This window comes from Lissotriton vulgaris, unplaced genomic scaffold (genome assembly GCF_964263255.1).
Source record: "Lissotriton vulgaris unplaced genomic scaffold, aLisVul1.2 SCAFFOLD_2348, whole genome shotgun sequence".
Classification (NCBI taxonomy): Eukaryota; Metazoa; Chordata; class Amphibia; order Caudata; family Salamandridae; genus Lissotriton; species Lissotriton vulgaris.
In genome coordinates this window covers 328,530-349,544 of record NW_028251054.1, presented here as the reverse complement: position 1 = coordinate 349,544, position 21,015 = coordinate 328,530, and the positions used below count along the sequence as shown (strand labels likewise).

General features: G+C 43.8%; 1 protein-coding gene and 1 non-coding gene across 2 annotated transcripts in view; both read left to right on the top strand.

Moving 5' to 3' along the window:
- The first annotated feature begins 2,338 nt into the window (after nucleotides 1–2,338).
- The window catches only part of PLLP (plasmolipin), a 44,717-nt gene continuing 26,040 nt past the window's right edge, over nucleotides 2,339–21,015 (top strand). Inside the window, exons 1-3 of the mRNA XM_086950711.1 lie at nucleotides 2,339–2,410; nucleotides 3,162–3,284; nucleotides 13,907–14,080. Coding sequence (XP_086806837.1) covers nucleotides 2,339–2,410; nucleotides 3,162–3,284; nucleotides 13,907–14,080 — 369 coding nt within the window. The remainder of the gene's footprint in view (nucleotides 2,411–3,161; nucleotides 3,285–13,906; nucleotides 14,081–21,015) is intronic.
- LOC147663059 (U2 spliceosomal RNA) lies at nucleotides 10,835–11,025 on the top strand. Its single transcript, XR_015305439.1, has one exon. It is a non-coding gene; the product is annotated as a U2 spliceosomal RNA (small nuclear RNA).

The window sequence follows — 21,015 nt, the reverse complement described above, 5'->3', positions numbered from 1 at the left end:
CACCAAAGCGAAGTGAAAGAGCAAGAGCTTGCACAATGTTCATTAGCATAGGCACATTTAATGTATTACTGCGCTCTTTACGTTTTTCATGAATTGCTGTTGTTTATAATTGTTTATAATTGTGTGTATTTGTATAATCACTGTGTTGATTGTGTGGGTTTACCTTCTTCTTGCTTTTTTTAAAAACAATTTTCTGAAAAATATAAAAACTATCAGTAGTGGGTATAAATAAATGTACCTTCACATGTGTCATTGAGTTACATGTGTATGATTTTTTTGAATCATTGTTCATTCTATGAGGTGTGGGCATTCTCTATTTTTTCCTCACCTGTCAATTGGGCCACAAGTCTGCATGAGATTGTTCAAGGCTTGAAAGACTTTGGGTTTCCTTCCTTTGTATTTCTGTGTTGGGTTTGGAGCCCATTTGCAGGGTAGGTGAATATTAACGTCCCCACAAAGTATTATCGGGGTGGGCCAGTTTGCTAACTCCCTGGATATGAGATTTATAACTCCGGGTTCGTCAAGGTTGCTTCCGTATACAGAGCAGAGAGTAATAGAAGAGTTGTTCGGAAATACAATCTCTGAGATGACCCACCTCCCTAGAGGGTCAGATTTACTTCGGGGGCTGCTACGGGCGAGTTTTCTATCTAGTAAGATTCCTACCCCCTTGGTTTGAACCCCTTGTGAGGTTGCGCCCGCCACTTTGAACCCTAGGGTATCTAGCAAGTGTTTTTGAGAATGTTCTATATGTGTTTCTTGCATACATATGATGTTCTCACCCAGTGTCCGTAAGCCTAGCGCTACCTTTTGCATTTTAATCGCGTCGTTTAATCCACCGACATTAACAGATACTATTCGTAGAGACTCTAAGCTGGTCATCTGATAATATAAGATTGAAGAACTGCAGGGCATACCTTTTTCCCTATTTTACCGGTCTTCTTCCTCTCTCCATCCATCCTCCCCCTCCCTGTCGTAGGAGTTTTACAAATTTGACTTTTTCTTTGGGAAGGAATGTCTGAGTTCGGAGATGTGGCTGTGAAGTCATAAACGTACTACCTGAAAAAAAGTGTAGATCTTTGTTTTTTTGTTATTTTTTTTGCACCTGAGTGTCCCTACCGAGCCCCCTCCCCCGCTCTAGGTGCTCTGTCCGTGCTTCGACTATGCTTACCCGGTCACAAATGTCTATGCAAGTCTTGTTCAGCCTTCTTAGGCCTCCCTGAAGTTTTTTGGTGGTGCTCTTGGCAGACCGGTTATCAGCCCTCACCTCTTCTTGGAAGTCTTTTATAGATGCTAATATGGCTGCCGGAGAGGGCTCCCTTGGTTCGGTTGCTTTAGATTGCTGATTCCTCAGGCTGTTCCACTGTGGTTGGGTTGAGCTATCTTCTTCCAAAGGGTAAGACATCCTTGAGTCAGAGTAGTCCCATCTAAGCTGGCTTAGTCGTTTGTTCTTACTTCTGGGTTTCTTGGGCCGCACGATTGTGTCAGGATTAACCTGGGAGCCCTCGCTTTCCTCTTCGCTAATACTGGCGCTGCCTGCCCCTTCGTCCTCGTCGTCCGTCTCCTCCTCTCCCTCGCCGGAAGAGCTAGGAGTGCTGTCGGTTACAGTGTAGAAATCCTCCGGCCCAGCCTCTGGGGTCCAGGGATTGTGTGATCCAATGGGAGTCTCCAAGTTTTGAAAAGTAAATTCAGCCCCTGTAGGATGAGAGTTGGTGCCAAAGGTGAGCAGAGGTGTGTCGACCCCTTGGTGGCTGGCTCCTTCAGTTAGTAGCTGTTGTTCTGGGGCTGTAGACGGTGCAGGCAGAGGGGTAACTGGTGGTATAGGGGAGTCAGTGGAGCCAGGGACAACTATAGGTTGAGGCAGGCTGAGCTCTGAGCCTTCAATGGGTGTGTAGTCACTGGCAAGAGATGCAGATGCAGCTGCAGCTGCAGAAATGTTACTTGGGAAGCTGACCAGACTTTCCGTGGTGCTCAAGTTACCGAGGCAAGGTTTTTTTTTTGAGCCCCCGTTATTAGTAGTACCGTCCAGCTGCGGGAGGGTCTTAGGTGGTGTGGGGGGTTGTTTGCTCTTTAAGCAGGCCTGGGATATGGCTACCATAAATATTTTGGCGGGGGGGCTGGGCCGGGGCATTGATTAGAGGTAGAATCTTTATGGTCTTTAATGTCCTTAATGTCCTTAGGGTCTTTGTTGGCAGCCCCCCCCCCCCCCCCCCCAGTTTTAGCCAAAGTGGTTTTTTTTTGCCCCACTGACCTGGTCTGGTTTTGTCTTCCCGGTGATCTCTTCTGCCAATGTGTCCTTCGATGGAGCTGGAGTCTTCTGCTTGATCCCCCTCCTTGCCCCATGAACGCTCATTTCAATGAAGAGGCTGAGTCTGGAGTTTGTAAGTTTTTTCGCTTCCTGCCTCAGACTCAGGTATTCAAGAAGCATAAAAGTCAAAATAATTGTCACTGGGATAGCCAGCTTAAAGCAGAATGCCCCGTTCCAGGCTAGCAGCTGCGAGGAAGCAGGAGCGCGTCTGCCAGAGGTTTTTTCTGCTTTCTCTTCTACTGTCTCGTTCCGATGTACGCAAGCCGCGTACACGAGAGAGAAGAGACAAAAGGATTCCAAACGGGTTAGGAGGATGCTTAATCCCTCGCACTCTAGTACTGATCTGCCGGTTGAAAAGTTCAGTTTCCCGGCACACCATGAGTCCTGCTGCCGCTGTCTCTGCCTCGAGGGAGAGTTCTGCTGTGCGCTGTTACCGAGCATCCTGAGTTTCACACAGGGCAGCTAGCCGATCAGCTCTCACTGCGTGACTGGCGCGCGCAGCCAAGCAGCGCGGCACTCACGCTGTCACCATCTTGTTTCCCGCTGTCACCATCTTGCTTCCCGCTGTCACCATCTTGCTTCCGATCTGTCAGGTCCTTATTGAAGATAAACCACCCCCGTTAGGGCTGGGATTCTACCGCTCGTTTTTCCTGCATTGTTGTATGTATGGTATTTGTCTGGAGCGATCCTAGCAAAGAGACAGCAGAGTGTTGTCCCGGGTCAAAGGGAAACAGATTAGTTAGTATGTCATTTGAGGGGTAACTAGATTATAAAAGTGAGAGGGGACTATTACAGCATTATTCATAAATGCGAAGGCCTGTTGCCTTAAATTACTTTTACAGTTCTTCATTTCTAGTCTGATGATGTCCTGGCTGCGGGGGTGAACCTATCTGCCATTTGTGAAGGCTTTGCAAAGTATGCAGTTGATTTTGAACATGACTCTGACCAGCACAGGAAGCCAGCAGAGTTCCATCAGGGCGTGGGTGTTGCAGTCATAGTTCTTCTGGCCCATGATGAGTCATGCTACTGCCTGTAGAATAACTTTAAGAAGGGACCAGTGTTGAATCTGGAAGGCCCCTGGAGGAGAGCATTGCCACCATTTAGATGTGAGAGTACGAGAGCTTGAATAGCTGTTCTAAAGTCACCCTCTGTCCGCAGTAGGTCAATTTGGGTTTCTTGGTGTTTTGTTCCATGAGGGTGAGGGAAGGGTCCAGGGCCAATTCGAGTAACTTTGAAATGGGGGAAAACCTGGTTAGAAATACACACAGGTTCATCTCAATTAGCCAGGTTTGAACTAGCTGTTGCTTGTTCTTCTTGGTGAATAACAGGAATTATATTTTAGTGGTGTCAAACTTCTGGTGGGCGCTTGACATCTGGGTCTCGATGAGATGCAGGTAGCATTTGAGGCATTGAATATCTTGAGACAAGAAGGTTTTCAGATATAGTTGTATGCTGTTGGTATATTATTGCCATCTGGGAAGGCGTCCGGTGAGGACACTATCACTGTGGAAATATATAAGCTGTGTGCTGAAGAACTTATACCACTTTTTTTTCAAGTTGTTAACTTCATTGGGGATAGTAGGAAAGTCCCGGACTCTTGGAATAGGGTAAAATTGTTTTTTTTCGTAAAAAAAAGGGAAACCACCGGACGATTGCGGCTCATATCACCCTATTACGTTAATTAATGCAGACGCTGACATTTTTGCAAAGGTGCTGGTCATTCGACTGGCACCTTTTTATACCCAAAATAGTCAGCCCACATCAACATGGGTTTGTCATGGGCAGGCATCACTATGGCGGTAACTGCCTTTGATATAGCGGAAAAGGAAACCACCCCACTCGGTATGATCATGTTAGACGCAGAAAAGGGATTTGACCGAGTGGGGTGGGAGTACTTGTGGTTAGTCATGGTTGGGTTGGGCTTTGGGGGTAAATTCCTGAATTGGGCACAGTCTCTTTATGATAAACCTGAAGCCACAATCAACTATGCTGGTTTGACGTCCGCTCCTTTTTTTATTACTCGTGGAACCCGCCAAGGGTGTCCCTTGTCGCCCCTTTTATTTGCATTATCTATAGAGCCATTTCTCCAAGCACTACAACTTCAATCTGATATCATTCCTTTTAAATTTGGTCCACATACATTAAAAATTACAGCTTACGCCAACGATATTGCTATTTACTCAACTGATATTGTAAAAGCTATGCAAGGCATTAAGGCAGAAGCAACTAGATTCGGGGATGTATCCGGATATAAACTAAACACAAATAAAACCCAAATAATTAGTAACTACAAACCGGGGAGGGCAATCATCGGATTATGTCAAGCGGCCACTTATCTAGGGGTCTGGATCACTGCTCAAGTTAAGAACATAACGAAAATAAATTATGAGGAATTAGTTAAAACTACTAAAGTTCTGTTAACAAAATGGCATAAACTACCCCTAAATATCATAGGCAGAATCAATTTGATACGTATGATAATACTACCAAAATTTCTTTACTTATTCCGCTCTATTCCTTTGGCTTTGGGAAACTTATTCTTTAGAAACTTAGATGGTATCTTTAGTAGCTTTATATGGGGATATCATAAAGCCCGCAAAATCTATGACTCTCTTAAAAGGGACCATATAAACAGGAGGGCTGAACTTTCCGGATTTTAAACTATACTTTTGGGCCGCTTTTGTTGGACGCATCAAATACTTAATTAATACGGAAGGATCAGACAACCGACCTTACTTTTTAACGTTTATGTTTGATAAGGATGCTAAGTTTTTTCTATGGAGGATTAACGACCCTAACTACTTTAAAAGAGTACGGTTTAAGACCGCAAGAGATTTTGTAAACATCTGGCGTAATATACAGGCTTTTTGTAATCTGACCTTTTTTCACCCTAATCAAATTTTATGGGGTAATCCGGGTTTACCATGGATATTTAACGATGGAACCGCTAGTATGTGGCCGGCGCATGGAATAAAAACACTTGAAGATCTATATGGCGCACAGGGGATGCTGAGCTTTGAGACTCTTAAAACACTATATAATGTTACTGATACTATGAGGTGCAAGTACATGCAAATATATGATTTCCTGATCCGAAAAATGCACCTTCAGAGTATCTCTGAGTCCACTATTATTTGGGAGAGCCTCTACTCTCAAAAAAACAAGTCCCTAATAAGTTGCTGTTATAAACGTTTTATTACATACAGAGAAAGCGATTGCAGTACCTTGGTGGAGAAATGGAGTAGGATGCTAGGGAGTAATATTAGCCCAGTAGTTATTAACAGATCTTTGGGTAATATCCATAAAGCTGTACTCTCCTCAAGCTTAAGATTGCAACAATTTAAGACAACTTGCATGCTTATCCATACCCCCGAAAGAATTTCCAAATGGGCCTCTAATAGTAGCCATACTGATCGAACTAAATGCCCTAAGTGCTCTCTGGCTGCGGCAGACTTGGTGCATATGTTGTTTACTTGCCCTAAGATATCTGAATTTTGGACATCGGTTGAGAATGTAATGAAATTAAAATTAGGGCGTACACTTTCTCTGGATCCTGCTTTAGTTCTGCTTGATGTTAATATCGCGAACACTCCACAAAAGCCAATAATAACAATCATGCTATCATGCGCGAAACTTATAATCGCCCGCGCTTGGATTTCCCCTACACCTTCACACTTCATGGAATGGTGGTCATTACTTAACGAGATTCACTGCATGGAATCTACTCTTGCTAGGATTAGAGGTAATAAGGCCTTGGTTAAATTCGATAAGATTTGGGGGTCTGTTATCTGTTGAAACGTATACTTATTCAAGGTCTACTTAGAATATGAATATTGATTTATAATATTTGCCTGCAACATGAATTATATTTGATGTGTTTGGGTTTAATGAGAATTTATTTATTATGATATGTTAATCCTGTCTACGATCTGATCTTTTCTATTTTTAACATCTTGACATGTTTTTTTAGTTATATTTCTTTCCTTGCGGCTAATAAAAATTCTTTTTTAAAAAAAAAGAGAGAATTGCGATGCATTTGTTTGCAAGTACCAAAGGGCTTCATGGAGAGGTTGAGGATTCTCCGGGATGAGAGATAACCCTCTTGGACCCCACAGGTCATAGGGATCTTCTGGGACATGGAGGTGACTTGGGTCTACCTAACAAGGCATGTTCGACTTAGGTAGGAAAACAAAAGAATGTATGTGCTATGCAAACAATTTTCTACCAGTGCGTCAGGGACATTGATCTTTTTCTTTCTTATCAACTAACTCACATTCAGGGTTTATTGCTGATGCTAAAAATAGGATGGAGAACAGCCTGTATATGTAATCAAACTTGGCCCACTTGCCATTCAACTGAACAGAAAATCCAACCATCATGGATGCAGGTGCACTTTCAGCAGAGAAATCCCCACCAGACTACATGACAGATCTCTACTGGGAAAGTTGAGGCCAGGGCTTAAGCCAGCCTGGCAGGCTAGCTGGACACCATTCAGGTTCGGAATGTACCTCTAGGTATCTTGTCACAAGACAGATGAAATGACCAAGGTAAAAAGGAGTTTCCAGGCTAGAATTTTTGACAAAAAGTTGCTAGTAGAGGTTCTGATAACAGTGACAACTATGACTCCTTTCCCCGAGATCACCCACACTCTGTCCATGCATTTGTCCATTTTGAGCAGGCTTGCACCTTTCTTGCACCTTCTACCTTTGAAAGTAATAACATCATTTTCCTTCACACAAGAGAACTCACGGATTCTCAGAACTCTAATTGGTGCAGTCCTGATGATGACCTCTTGATTAGTCCTCTCTGGTTGAAACATTGAATGACATTCTGTTTATTTATTTGTATTTTTCTGCTTATCGAAAAATAGTTTTTACCCCTGTATTTACTCCCATTACATGTATGCACAAACTCCTTTTGTTGCATCACGTACTGAGTTCTGGCTTATTGTATTATTTTGATATGTTTTTTGTTTAACTGGGTCTTTGTGTCATTTGCATGTCAACAAAAATCATGACCCTTCACAAAGACGGCATCCAGAATCAGAATGAGAAGGCATCTGGTTTTTACGGAATGGCTGCTATGAAATAAACAGTGTATGAAGCTTTGTTTGTACTTTATTTTAAGACCAGTTTCGAAAGTTGACACAGTGCAATTTCTGAACAGTTCATTGTTATCCTATGGGGGAAACAATGTTGCAGTTAAACAGGTATCACACTTAGAGTTCCAGTCTTTGGGACTAAAGGTCAGCAAGGAGCATGGGTCAGGTGAGTACCAAAACTGCATTCAGCGGCACGGGCGGCCATATGCAGAGGTCAAAGTCCGAGTTCGGCCCAATGCATTTCAATGGAGAATAGGGGTGCTTTAAGCCACACTGCTTGCAGGTAAGTAGATCAGTTGCAGGGGCCTAGCTTTTGTGGTTAGGACCAGCATAGAGGGGGATCACAAAGCAGCACGAAACAAACACCATCAGTGGCACAGGGGCGGCGGGGTGCAGAGCGCGTTTACTGCGTTGGGTGCCAAATGCTTTTCAGTAAGGATTCTGTTTTTGACAAACAGGCTGCAGGCATTGCAACAAAGTTTGCAGAAGGGATACCAATGACAGCAGAAGTAAGTACAGGTGTTGGGGGCCATAGGGGCACCATCGGTTCAGCTCGTCAAGCCCCAGGGACTTAGGGTGCAGGGGTGCCTTTCGACTTCGGAGTCTTCTTATCAGAGCCAGGCGCGGTCAAGGGGAGCCTCTGGATTCACACTACAGGCACCGTTGTGGAGGTCAGTAGAGGTCAGCCAATGGTGGATTTGAGGTCAGGATCGCTGGGAGACTTCACTGAGCAGGTGAGCCATTTAGACTCGGGCCATGGGCGTCTGGTGCAGAGTGGGCAGAAGTTGCAGTTCCAGCTGGATCTGGAACCCTTGGAGTTGATTTCTTCTGCGTAGGTCGGCTGTCCACGAGAGATCAGAGTCTTTTTCGAAGGCAGCAGTACACCCAGGGTGCTTAGAGGTCACTGGCTGCAAGACAGTTTGCCTTTTTGTTGCAGGTTCGTCGAAGCTGGAGACAGGACGGTAGGGCTGGGGACAAGGCAGTCGTTGTCTTCCGGCTTCTCTGCATGGTCAGTTTCAGAGATGTCTTCTTTCTTCTTAGGTCATCGCAGATCTGGTCTCTAGGTCTGAGAGAGCACTCTAAATACTAAATTTAGGGGGCGTTTTCAGGGAGTAGTTGGTGAGGCCAATGAGCACCTTACCTCGGATGACTACACCCACTATTATACCACCCTCTTGTGGGAGGGGGCCATAGCCCCTGATTGCAGGAGTCTCCTCATCTTCAAGATAGAGGGGACTGAAAAGTATGCTCAACTTCGCCTCCTCTACCAGAGAGGTGGAGTTGGCAAAGGTGGGCAAACCTCCTAGCCTTTCTAAGTGTTCCCGCTGCTTTTCCTACCCAAAGTGGGGGTGTAAACCCAGGGATGCCATCTGTAGCTAGCAGCAGAGTCTGGGGATAGCATTTCAAAGGCGGCAGGCCTTTGAAGCTTCCCATTCGAGCACTAGCCCATTCTGGGGGAGAAGGTGTGACACTTCTGCCCAGGATGTGCATTGTTTCTGATCCCAGAGAGCAGAGACTATCCACCCAGTGGTCCAGAAACATGTCTGTGTGTGACGGGTTGCCTAAAGCCAGTCAGTGCCCACACCAGGGTGAGTAGGTTTTCAAGGGGCACCTCTGAGGTGGCCTCTGAGTACATGCTACAATGAATCCTACATTGGCATCATTGTGACTTTATTGTGAGGAGTCGTTTGGTACCAAACACTGTGTTCAGTGAAGCCATCATGGTGCTGTGGAACGTGAGTTGTCGAGTTTCCAGCCCATGTACTATCTATGGGTTTTGTGGCTCTTACAACACTAACGAACAGTCAGCAATATTGTAGGGGCATATGCTCATGCAGATATGCCCACACCTGGGATATAGAGCACCACGCCTTAGGGCTGGTAAGGCCTGCTAGACGGGTGACTTACCTATATCTTAGACAGTGCTAGCTGGCATGGCACACAGGCAGTGTGACATGTTGACTGGGTCATTTTGTCTTCACCAGGTCATGCATGCTGCAGTTGCAGTCTGCTCGGCTCAGGTGAGGGGTCCTTAGGGGACTCACTTCCGTCCCAATGCCCTTGGTACCTAGGTGCCTTTTACTAGGGACTTACAGGGGCCTGAAGCGCTAATTGGGGAATACTTTAGTGGGAAGGAACACTGACACAGGGGCCCTTATTTTTATGTACCCTGTGCACCACAATTACCCTGTGCACCACAATTGAAATCACATCAATGTCCAGGCAAAAGTGGGGGCTAACTATGTCAAAAGAGGCCCTTTCTCACAACACTATCAAAAGCAAATGTCAATAGTGGATTCATTCAGAAGAACTCAAGATAGCACCAGTATGTTAAAAGGCTAAGCAGACAGTCTGATTTCAGGCTACTAAGATACGAATCAGTTAGTGGGTAAATTGAGCGCTAGCAAACGTCTTAAATCAGCCAAAACAGCATCTCCGGCATTGATTCAGATAGCCTACTGTCAATGAAAATTGCAATATGAGAACCCTCGTCATAACAGTTCATCAGTTTGTAACCACAGATGCTTACTCATTTATATGGGTCACATCTTAATTCTTTCACAAATGTTAAAAGAGGCTTAACCGAGTTTGCCACTCCTCATGAATCTGAAAACTGCCATGGTAGAGGAATGATCTTTGTGCATATGAGGCAAAGTCTGCCTTTGGCCAAATGGAAGTGGTACCATGCCAAACTGGTTGATGTTTTCACATTTGTAACTTGTGTGGCATGTTTAGAATGTTGACGTTGGAGGGCGATTTTTATGTTATGCACTTACAACCGCAGCATGTCCCTTAGAAGCGCACTTGTCACACAGAGCAGAGTTCATACACCCGTCCATGGTTAGTGGGACAAAACCCCAGAGTGCGAATAAACTCTCCCTTCTGAGATGGGAATGTTAAAGAATTTAACAATCCCAGCTAAACCCGGACCTACAAGCAGCAGCAGTCCTATTGGATGCAGCCAAAGCATTTTATTCAATAGAACTGTGGTACATATTTAGTATATTGAACAGGATGGGGTTTCCTGCACACTTGCTGAAGTGGATAAGCCTACTATACAAGGACCCCAGGGCTAGAAGACATATAAATGGAAATACATCTGAGCTCTACTCTATATATGCTCTATATACAGAGGAACGCAGCAGGGATGCCCCCTCGCCCCAATCTCATTCACTCCGACACTGGAGCCACTGGCCTGCATAGTGAGGCAGAGACACAGAGAGTCGATGCTGCAAATTCGGCTGAGGCTCATTAGTATCTCGCTTTATGCAGATGATATTGTTCTGTATGTACGAGACCCTGAAAAAAACCTCATGCCCATGCTTCATGAATATTTCCAATTTGAACGCTACTTGAGACTTGGTATAAACTGGTCAAAATAGGTGATAATCCCATTGAGAGTGCCATATAACCTGGAATAGTCCCCCATCGCTTCTCGGCCTTTTGGCTAAGATCAAGTGTAGTATCTGTTCTTATCAGTTTAATATCTGATACGTCCTCTATCTGGGGACCATATATTACATTGATTTTTGGAACAGGGAGATGGTATAGGAGCTTGCTCTGTCCACTCCACGCATCAACCTGGTATTGCAGTACCTCCAGGAATGGTGCACTTCCCCACCCAAAAAAAATAAAAATAAATAACCTGGAATAGTCCCTGGAATGGTCCATAGAACCTGTGAAATACCTGGGGGTATGGATACACAGGGACCCAGATTGCGTCATAAGAGAAAACTATGGTAAAGCAATAGAAAAATTGGAGGGACATGACCCGATGGATAGAAATGCTCCTCACACTGTCTGATAGGCTAGCTATCATGAAAATGACAATATTGCCATGATTCTTCTACATATTCAATAGCAAACCTATAGTGCTCTCAAAAATCCTATTTCGTGCTTTTCACACGCTGCTAATGAAGCTAGTGTGGGCTGGAAAACAGCTCGTTTTCAACTCCTGATCAGCTGGAATGTGATGACGATAGCCTTTAAACAAGGAGGGTATGTTGCACCTGATTTTTAATTTTCCTACTTATGCGCACAAGCGCAGTTTGGCATTACTGGTATAGACCACATATGTACACGACCCATTTGGCGGTTGAGGAAGGAGAGGCCCACCCTGTCCCGCTCTGATACATGTTACTGCATGGACGTTCAAATATGTCGCGTTCTGAAATTTGCACTGTACATTGCACGATCTCGGCATGGCAGGCCCTAGGCGCCAAAGCAAACAAACTTCCATTATATGCTCCAGCACTCCCCATAGGACATCATCCGCCACTGTCTGTAACACAGGAACCAGGAGCGCTGGCGGCACTGCATTCGGCAGGGCTAGACAAAATCGGTGCTATATACTCAGAGGGCATATTTTTGTCACTCGAAGATTTGCACTTTATTCAAAACACTCCTTTTTATATTTATGCACTATAACCTAAATAAGGCAATACAGGAACAATACCCAACATTTCCAGATGACCCCACCACATTAAATGCCCGACAGACATTGCTTACCAACCCTACAAGGTGTCATCTAGTGACGACACTATACAAAAAAGCCCTTGAGGCAGCACTCGATTTCCTGGTTAACCAGGCAATCGAGTGCTGCCGACTGAGTGCTGCCGACTGAACCGGTAAGTCTTAGCCACGCTCCTCGCTCATCTCTAGAGCTCCGCGCTACACCCTGCTCGGCTGATATTCCTTTCCCTTACCCGCAGGCCCTCCTGGTTCCAGGACCCCAGCGCGACACGGCGCTACCGGTATTACCCGGTCTACAAGGTAAGCCCTACTCGGCTTCACTATAATGTGCCTCTGATATTCTTGTCCCTTGATTCCTGCCCGTAAAATGTATACCTTGCATACAAGTACATGCGGAAACAGAAATTAATCCTCCCCCGCCCCTGGACCATTGGAATAAATTCCTACGAATTACTGGTAAGCCGCCTCACTTTTTCACTGTCCGTCCATACTGACCAAATGGCTGTCACCCGTCTTAATCGCTGCTATTCCCTCCCCTCCTTTAGACAAACCGAATATTTCGGACAAGCCCTCTAAACTGGTCCTGACTTACCTACTCGCCTGCGTGCTCTTATGTGAGCTTTCATACTATATGCCCCTTGGTAAGCCCCACATCTCCCACCTTTGTATATACTGTAACTGTATGTGTATCGCTGCATCTTCGACCACATCGATATCCTCTTTTCTTGGAATTCACTCCGCACCACTGCGCCGTTTTTCACTTGACTATGATGTTTTTTCAATATAAGTGTATCGCCGTACCTGCATCCACTGTGAAATCCACTCGTACCACTGCGCGGTTTTTACTTGATTTTATGGTCACCCCTGGTTTTACTCTGAGAACTACTCACTCACACTTTTGCACTTACTCAGTCACCAACAGTATGTGCTTCCTCACCCAGTCACATGCCTGTTGAAACCGTAAATAAATCCACTCGCTGTCTTCACCAGGATATAAGCGATTTAGTTTAGTAACCACTGCACAATGTCACTACCATTATGCGTGTAGTAAAATTTAATGTATCCTTTGTCCCCCCTTTTTCCCCTTAGGCTAAAGAGGCTTATAACTTAAAAGGCAACTATTGTTTTGTCCTGATGATGGACCCCATCATTTAGTAAGGGGGTCCGAAACGTCGTCGACTCACTGTGTACCATATACTTGTGGAATGATTCACTATACAAAACTATGTAATGGTACCTACAAGAAATTCTCTGTCTAAAATTGAAACCCTGCAGAGACTGTTGATTTTGCCTTACAAGCCCTTTGTGGATGTCTTTGTCTGTGTATTGTCGTGGTTGGGTACAGGCTTGTGCCCCACGTACGTGAATTGTTGAAGGTGTTATTGTGTTTTGCAAACCTTGATCTAAATATAAACTTTGAGGACCTCTGCCCGGCTAGGCATGTCTTCGTTAATATAGAACTGACTGAGTCTATATTCATTTTCAATTACTCGTCTCCTTGCCAGGGACCATTGTTGTTTCTATATGATTGAGCTCCCCGAGGTCCCTCGCTGATACTATTTGGGGTCCCCTTGTTGTTTAAAATAGAAGAACTTTCACAAGCATCTCGGCCTGGAAATTTGAGGTCCATTGGAACACTATTTGCGGGAGAAGAACAATATTTACTAGGGTTTGGGAGGGGAGGAATGCTGCCTTGTAAAGTGACCTCTGTACATTAGGAAGGAAACTGTGGAATGTAAATGATCTACTCCTGCTGATGGGGACTGACGCGGTTAAGTTGCAATGACTACAAGAAAATCAAGGGAAAAAAGTATGACTGGTGAAATTGTAAAGATTTGCCTAATTTACTAGAACACAGATGGAAACATCTCATGATAAACTCCCTGCTATCTTTCAGGATGCAGGACACAACTTCCCTTGCCATATGATGTAATTACTCATTGCTGTTACCTTCACATTTTGATTAATTGTCTCACATGCATATCGTTTTCAACTCCTGATCAGTGTTTTATTGCTTTTCTTTCTAGGTACTGGGCCTACTAGTTTGGGCTCTTATCGCAGATTCACATTATCAGCATGTTCCGGCCTACGGTTGGGTCATGTTTGTAGCGGTCTTCTGCTGGATAGCAACAGTCATTTTGTTCGTGCTGCTTCTACTGCACCTACATTTCAAATTTAACATGGTACCCTGGGATTTGGTGGTAAGTATGGTTTGTCACACCAGAATCTCCTCTTTCTAGCCTAAATTTTAGCCTGAGGGCACAGGTAGACAATAAAATCGTCTAGAAAATTTCTGATGTACTAAACAGAGCTACCAATCACTGCCATATTGTAAAATATATAGAAAATAAAGATGAAACATACGTAGCTTATATGGTGGTAGACATGTCTCTCTGATTAATTTGGTGACTGTTAAGCATAAAGGAGATTTTGTCAGGTAGGAGGCACCTTACTTCAGAAATCTTCATCAGGGTATTGCTGAGATGAGCTTGTCTGAGGTCCAGCTGAAGATGTTCCTATTTCATTCATGTGCTTCTCTGATACATAAAACCTTATATCTGTACCAGAGATGCCTCATGCTAGGTAAAATATGGCAGTGCCATTTAATACAACTCTTGGCTAACCTTTGATATTATAATGCACCTTAGAAAAGGCATAAATACCTATACAAATGTATTAAATTGTTTAATTATTGGAAAAATCAAGAACAATGTGCAAATGGCAATAAATGCGGAAACAATTGTAAATGGGCCTTTGGTTTTTGAGGTAGGTTTCAATAGTACCCTTAACTGGTATTCACACAGGCCTTCATTGACATCACTTCATTCAATACCCATCAGAAGAATATGCTGTGGTGGTCTCCTCTGTCTAAAAAAGCACCCAGGAAATGGTAGAATAGGGAAAAAGCACACAGGAAATGGTAGAATAGGCAAAAAAGCTCTCAGGAAGTGGTAGAATAGGGAAAAAATCTCCCAGGAAGTGGTAGAATAGGGAAAAAAGCACCCAGGAAATGGTAGAATAGGGAAAAAAAGCACCCAGGAAATGGCAGAAGAGGGGAAAAAGCATAGAATGTAACTAATGCAAGATGAAAACAAAAGCTAAGCTGCATGTGCTAGAGTGGATGAACAGAAACACAGCATAGAGATGTACTTGAGAATGCAAGAGCATTTTCTGGTGATCAATTTATACTGATGATGTCTCTTGATTAGGTACATATATGTATAAGAAACATAGATACTCCATACTTTTATTCATTACTAATGCAAAACCACAGAGATTTAATACATAAAATGACTATTAAGATTTCGCTCACTGTACCTTTAGTTATTGTGATTGGCAGGATATAGAAGAGGGTCCAATTCGTGATGTGAGCTATAACTAACCTCCCAAACTTCTTAAGCTGAAAAACCATAAAGGACATGCAGGCGTCTGTCATATTGGTTGTAACCTTGTTTCACTTTAATATTGTCACCTGAACAACAGTACAATTTTCATATAAATAAAGAACTTTAAGGTCAGCAGGTTTATCCAATTCTTTCTCTCACACTGCAGCTGGCGAATTAAGATTGGATTAACAGTCATCCTCACCAATGTGTTTAAGTTGTGTACCACATAGGTCATCCCTCTCCTGCATTGTGACAATATTAATGTGTATAGCCTAATGCAAATTCTTATACAATAAATAATAAAGGCGATTTATCCTGTACGGTAAGAGCCTTCCATAAAGTTCAGTCTGAAACACTGTCTAGTAGGCTGGAAGAGGGAAAGCCCTCTCTCTGGCAAGGTTGATGATGATGTTTGTCAGATAGATAGTTGTATTGAATCCTCCATCCGAGCTTTAGCTCCAGAAAGATGGAATCAGCAGCGCCGGACTAAATCGTCTTGCCCATTGTATAATCCCTTCCTCAAAATAACCAACCTAGAATGTGAACGTAAAGAACGGCAATTGAGGGTAACCTACTGCCCTATAGCAAAAGCAGAGTATAATGCACCCCTAGGAAAATATCATAAAGAAATTAAATTAATTCAAAAACCTCTATTTTGAGGCTAACATTTTAAATGCGGGAAACCATTCCAGGGAATGTTTTTAATTGTTAAATTTTCCACCTCTCTGAAGCAGGCCCAAACCAGAAACTTCCTTCCCAGGAATGGTGAGAACAACTCACCCTTTTCTTCCATGAGAAAATAGCCACTGTCCAGGCAAGCCTTCCCCACTTGGAGTTGTAAGTGACTCCTTGGGCTATGGCACAGATATGATAGCCCACAATGAGAATATGGAAGTGGTTAGTCTGAAGTGCACTCAATTAGTCTCCGTCACTAAAGATGAAGCCAACTTTCTTGACTACTTCTTTCCAATCTCCGTGGAAGATTCTCTTCAATATTGAGTCGCCTCAAATCTGGATCTCCCTCTGATCCAGATCCCACTTTTATTCTATCTCCCGGGGTAAAGGCTATTAACCCGCTGGTGAATCAGCTGGTTAACACCTCCCTCTCCTAATCGATTATGCCCAAAAAAATGGAAGCAGGCAAAAATTGTACCACTTCTAAAAGAAAAACTCAGGCAGTCCCCCCTGATCAGCCAATTACAGACCGATCTCTCTCCTTCCAGTTCTTTTGAGAGTGTTGGAAACACATGTCAAACAGCAGCTATCTTCCCACCTCGAAAGCAACTACTTGTTACATGCTAGTCAATAGGGGTTTCGCCCAAAGTGCAGCACTGAGACCGCTTTGTTGGAGGTAGTTGATTTCATCAGACTTAGCCTGGAAGCTGGTGATAAGGCACTGCTGATCCTGTTAGACCTATTGGCTACGTTCAACACGATCTCTCACCATATTCTATTAGCCCGTCTCAGCTCGGTGGGAATTGGAGGGCAGGCCTGGAATTGGCTCACTTCTTTTCTTGAGGACAAGAGGTGTGGTGTCCCCCTTTTCCCACCAACTCTCATAAATTAAGGGTTGGAATGCCACAGGGCTCTGCTCTGAGCCCTACTCTATTTAATGTATATTTCACTCTCTTGGCTACCCTGGCGGAGTCACTAGTGGCCAAGATCATGTCATATTCTGATGACATCCAACTGCTTTCTTCTTGGAAGAATAATGAGGCATTCCCAGGTGATAACAATTGTTAACTTCCTTACTGGAGTGATGAGGTGTCTCCTTAAATCAACTAAAATGTAATGCTGAAAAAAACGAGCTCCTCTTCTTCAGTCTAGATGCAGAGGCATCTTGGCAGTCCTTCTGGCCATCTAATGCCTCCCCTCCGCCGACTCAAAATCTTTCGGTGAAAAACTCGGGCATTACATTTCTTGGACCGTTGCTGTTTCACACCCAAGTCAATTCGGTGGTGGGTACTTGTGTTGCCCTGCTACGTATGTTGCTAACGTTCCTGTATCTTTTGTCCTTTATGGCCAGACACCAAGTGATCCAAGCCCTGATCACATCACGGTTGGACTATGGGAACTGACTTTACTTTGGCCTATCCAAATACCTGATTGATAGGCTTTAGTTGGTCCAGAATGCAGCAGCTCAAACAATATTTGGGTTACCTCAGAATTACCATGCACAGGATTTCTTCAGAGTCTCCACTGGCTCCCAGGAGGAAAACAATTCATCTTTAAGATACTGCTCTTTACTCAGAAAGCTCCACATGGAACCGGCCTGGGCTGTCTAAAAGATAGAATTAAGTTCCATGCTGCCCAGAGATACTTCCGCTCTACATATCTTTGTCTTGCCAAAGTTCCACGGGTTAGGAAGGCAAAGTCAGGGGGTAGATCTTTCTCTTTCCTGGGCCCCTCCTCGTGGAATAAACATCAGCTGATACTAAGATGCATCAAGGCAAACAAATACAGACCTGGCTCTTCTCCAGTCCTTAAGTCTCTCCCTACTATTTCCCGCCTACTGTTTTTTCTGCATTAGCGCCAGGCCACTCCTTGGAGTAACAGTTGTGTTCTACAAATACACTACATAGACAATACAAGGTGACATTTCAAATGCGCACTGGGAATATTAATTCATGCCTGGACTACCCTCAGGCCCACGTGTACCTTTACCACCTGCTCAGAGCACGTGGTAAATGCATGTGGTAAAACCCACTGGGCTGGTGAATTCAATGTGGTTTTATGACCGGTAAAATCAGCTCCACATGGTAATTCTCCATTCCATAAGGTTCAAATCGTAATTTCATGATACTGGGGTGATTTAACTTTATGGTATCTGTAAAATCTGATGCAATTTTGCCATGGACCAAGTACAGTAAAATTGGGCCTGCGACTACTGTAACCTTGTCTACAAAGCCCTACCTGAGAAACTCAGCAGGCTCAAAAAGTTGCAAAGTCAGGTGGGCAAGACTCTAAACAGAATGTGTAGGAGTCCTCACTGAACAGGGTCCTGGAAACAAGCGGCTCGGGGGCTCCTTAGAGACCGATGAATTTAAGTTCTGATCAGCTTTCGGGGATCTCCAGGCTGCACCAGCACAGGCTGGCGGCTGCATGATGTGCCAGCAGCAGTATCAGTGGTGCTCCAGGAGTTGGGCGCAAAGGAGCAATGTAAGGCAAAGCAGCGATCTATGAGCCCAGCACGAGGAGCAGTGTTGGGCAGTAATGGAAAGCCCCAGGAATTGGTCAATTTCCCTACTGATGCGAGGCAAGCCATAAATGGAAAACCAGCATGACTAAACAAAGAAGGACCTGTGAAAGTTAATTCAGTTGAAACTAAAGGTAATAAAAATAGATATGCTCTAAGAAATAACATTGTAAGCTTATATTTACCTTCAACCGAAGGCGGCGGTAGTGGTAAAACACAACAAATGAAAGTAAGAGTCCTCCCCCCTCCATTGCAGTTATCACTCACCGTTCACAAGGGTGTGTGTGTGTGTAGTACGCCCTAGGTTCCACTATCACAGTCTGGTATTTAGTGCATATTATGGAAAACCCAAGGGGTACATTTAAAATCACACCATCCTTGCGATCCTTTTTTTAATGTACAGCCAAAGGGAAAGAGGGGAAACTCCCTAATCACCATCAATCCAGCCCATTGACTTTGTCAGCTGAAAGTGGTGATATGCAAACAAGATAACAGACCCTGCTTGAGGGAGCAGAGCTAGTACTCACAAATAGATATCAAGGACTCTCTCAGGGTCCCCCAGGCAAAGATAAGGAATGGGATCCACAATTGCCACCTAAAGTGTCGCGAGACATAACGTAGGATTCTACAGGGCAACCTGGTATAGAAGAATCTCTGATAGTGGCACTGACGGCAGAAATTAAACATAAATTCGCAATCCCAGAAAAGAATCAACTAAAATACAAGTTGTCTGTGACAGTTTAGAACTTAAAAATACTGACCTGACAGACAAGCTATATTCCATGTAAGCCGCTATAGAGGTACTAAACAAGGAAGTCTGCGCCAATCATAAAGAAATTCAAACACTGAAAACGGGTGAAAGATAACTACGAGATAAGATAGAGTCCCTGGAGAATAATGCTAGGAGGAATAACATAAGAGTGCTATATATTGCGGAAGGAGCTGAAGGGGAGAACCTGAAAGTGTTTGTGATTAACTTGATTAAGGAGTGTGTTCCTTCAGTAGATTCAGAGGATTTGGAAACTAATATAAAGAGGATACATCAGGATCCAAATAAGGAAAAAAGTAGGAAGATATTGGTTAATTTCAAATCCTAGACTCTAAAGGAGCAGATTCTATCAGAAGCCCTGAAGGTCAACACTTTCAACAAAGGCGAGATCAGACATTTCCATGGCAGCTCAAGACAGGCAGTAGGAGCTGGGGAAATATATACAGGAACTTCGATCTCTTGCCGCTACTTCTCAATTAAAGCCCCCTGCAACTCTCAGGATAATGAGGAATATTAAAATGCACAACATAAAGGATTCGACTGAGGCCGAGTTTGATACTACAGATAAAAACAAAACATCAGTAGACATTGGAGAGACGAGGCTCAGGGGTACCTTGAGTTACCCAACATGGTTCTTTGGAGGGTTCCCCAGGGAGGGCGGGGAGGTGGTGAGGACATGGTGGGGGCACGAAAGAAGACTGAATGATAGACAGGATAATCACTGGGTGGGAAGCATATAGAAGAAAATAGAAAAAAGAAATCCTCATTTGAGACGAGGTCCTAGAGAGATCAGAAAAGTTGTCCAGAAAGGGGTCCTAAAGATAAAATGACTAACTTGAGCCCAACATTCAATTTAAGGGTCCTAACATGGAACTTAAACAGCAGGAGGAAGAGACTCCTAGAATACTTAAATCAATTAGACAGCGACGTCATAATATTGCAGGAAACACACTCAATCCAGAATGGGTTAAAATCCTAAAGGGGCAAAAATGTGTTAGTCGGTTTGCATGCACAAACCAGCGGTGCAGCATAAAAGTGGTAGCCATCCTGTTGAAAAACTCGAGGCAGGCTACTGTACTCTACCGAAGGCTAACATGTCCACCACTCAAACTAATTTCATATTACACTATACTAATTCACCACTAGCACTGTAGGAGTTACCGAGTAGCATGCTGCTCACCGAAAAAAACATTTCAACGCCCAATCAGGGGTAGTAGCAAGCGCTATATAAATGCAAACCATTTTTCCCTTCTATATCCCTCCACTATCTTTCTCAATGCAAATATTCTGACTAACGTATCCACCATTCAAATTACTTTCATATTTTCACTATACTAATTCACCACTAATCCTTTCTGAGTTACGAAGTAGTGTGCTACTTGCCGAAAAAGCGCTTCAACACCCTATCAAGGGTAGCACGCGCTCTATTAATGCAAACCTTTTTTCCTCTTCTATCCCTCCACTATACTTCTCAATCCAAATAACTGACTAACCTATCCACCACTCAAATAACTTTCAAGTTTTCACTATTACTAATTCACCACTAATTCTTTGTGGGTTCCGGAAGAGCATCCTACTCGCTGAAAAAGCTCTTCAATGCCTCATCAGGGGTAGTAAGCGCTCTATAAATGCAATTACAATACAATACCTATATTGCGGACCCTGGGGGGAGATGGTTGGTGGTAAATGTAAAGATACATAACGTAGGTTATAGATTTACAGGATACTATGGTCTAAATACTAAATGACCCTGTGCCTCTCAGAGAACTGTACAGCCAAATAATG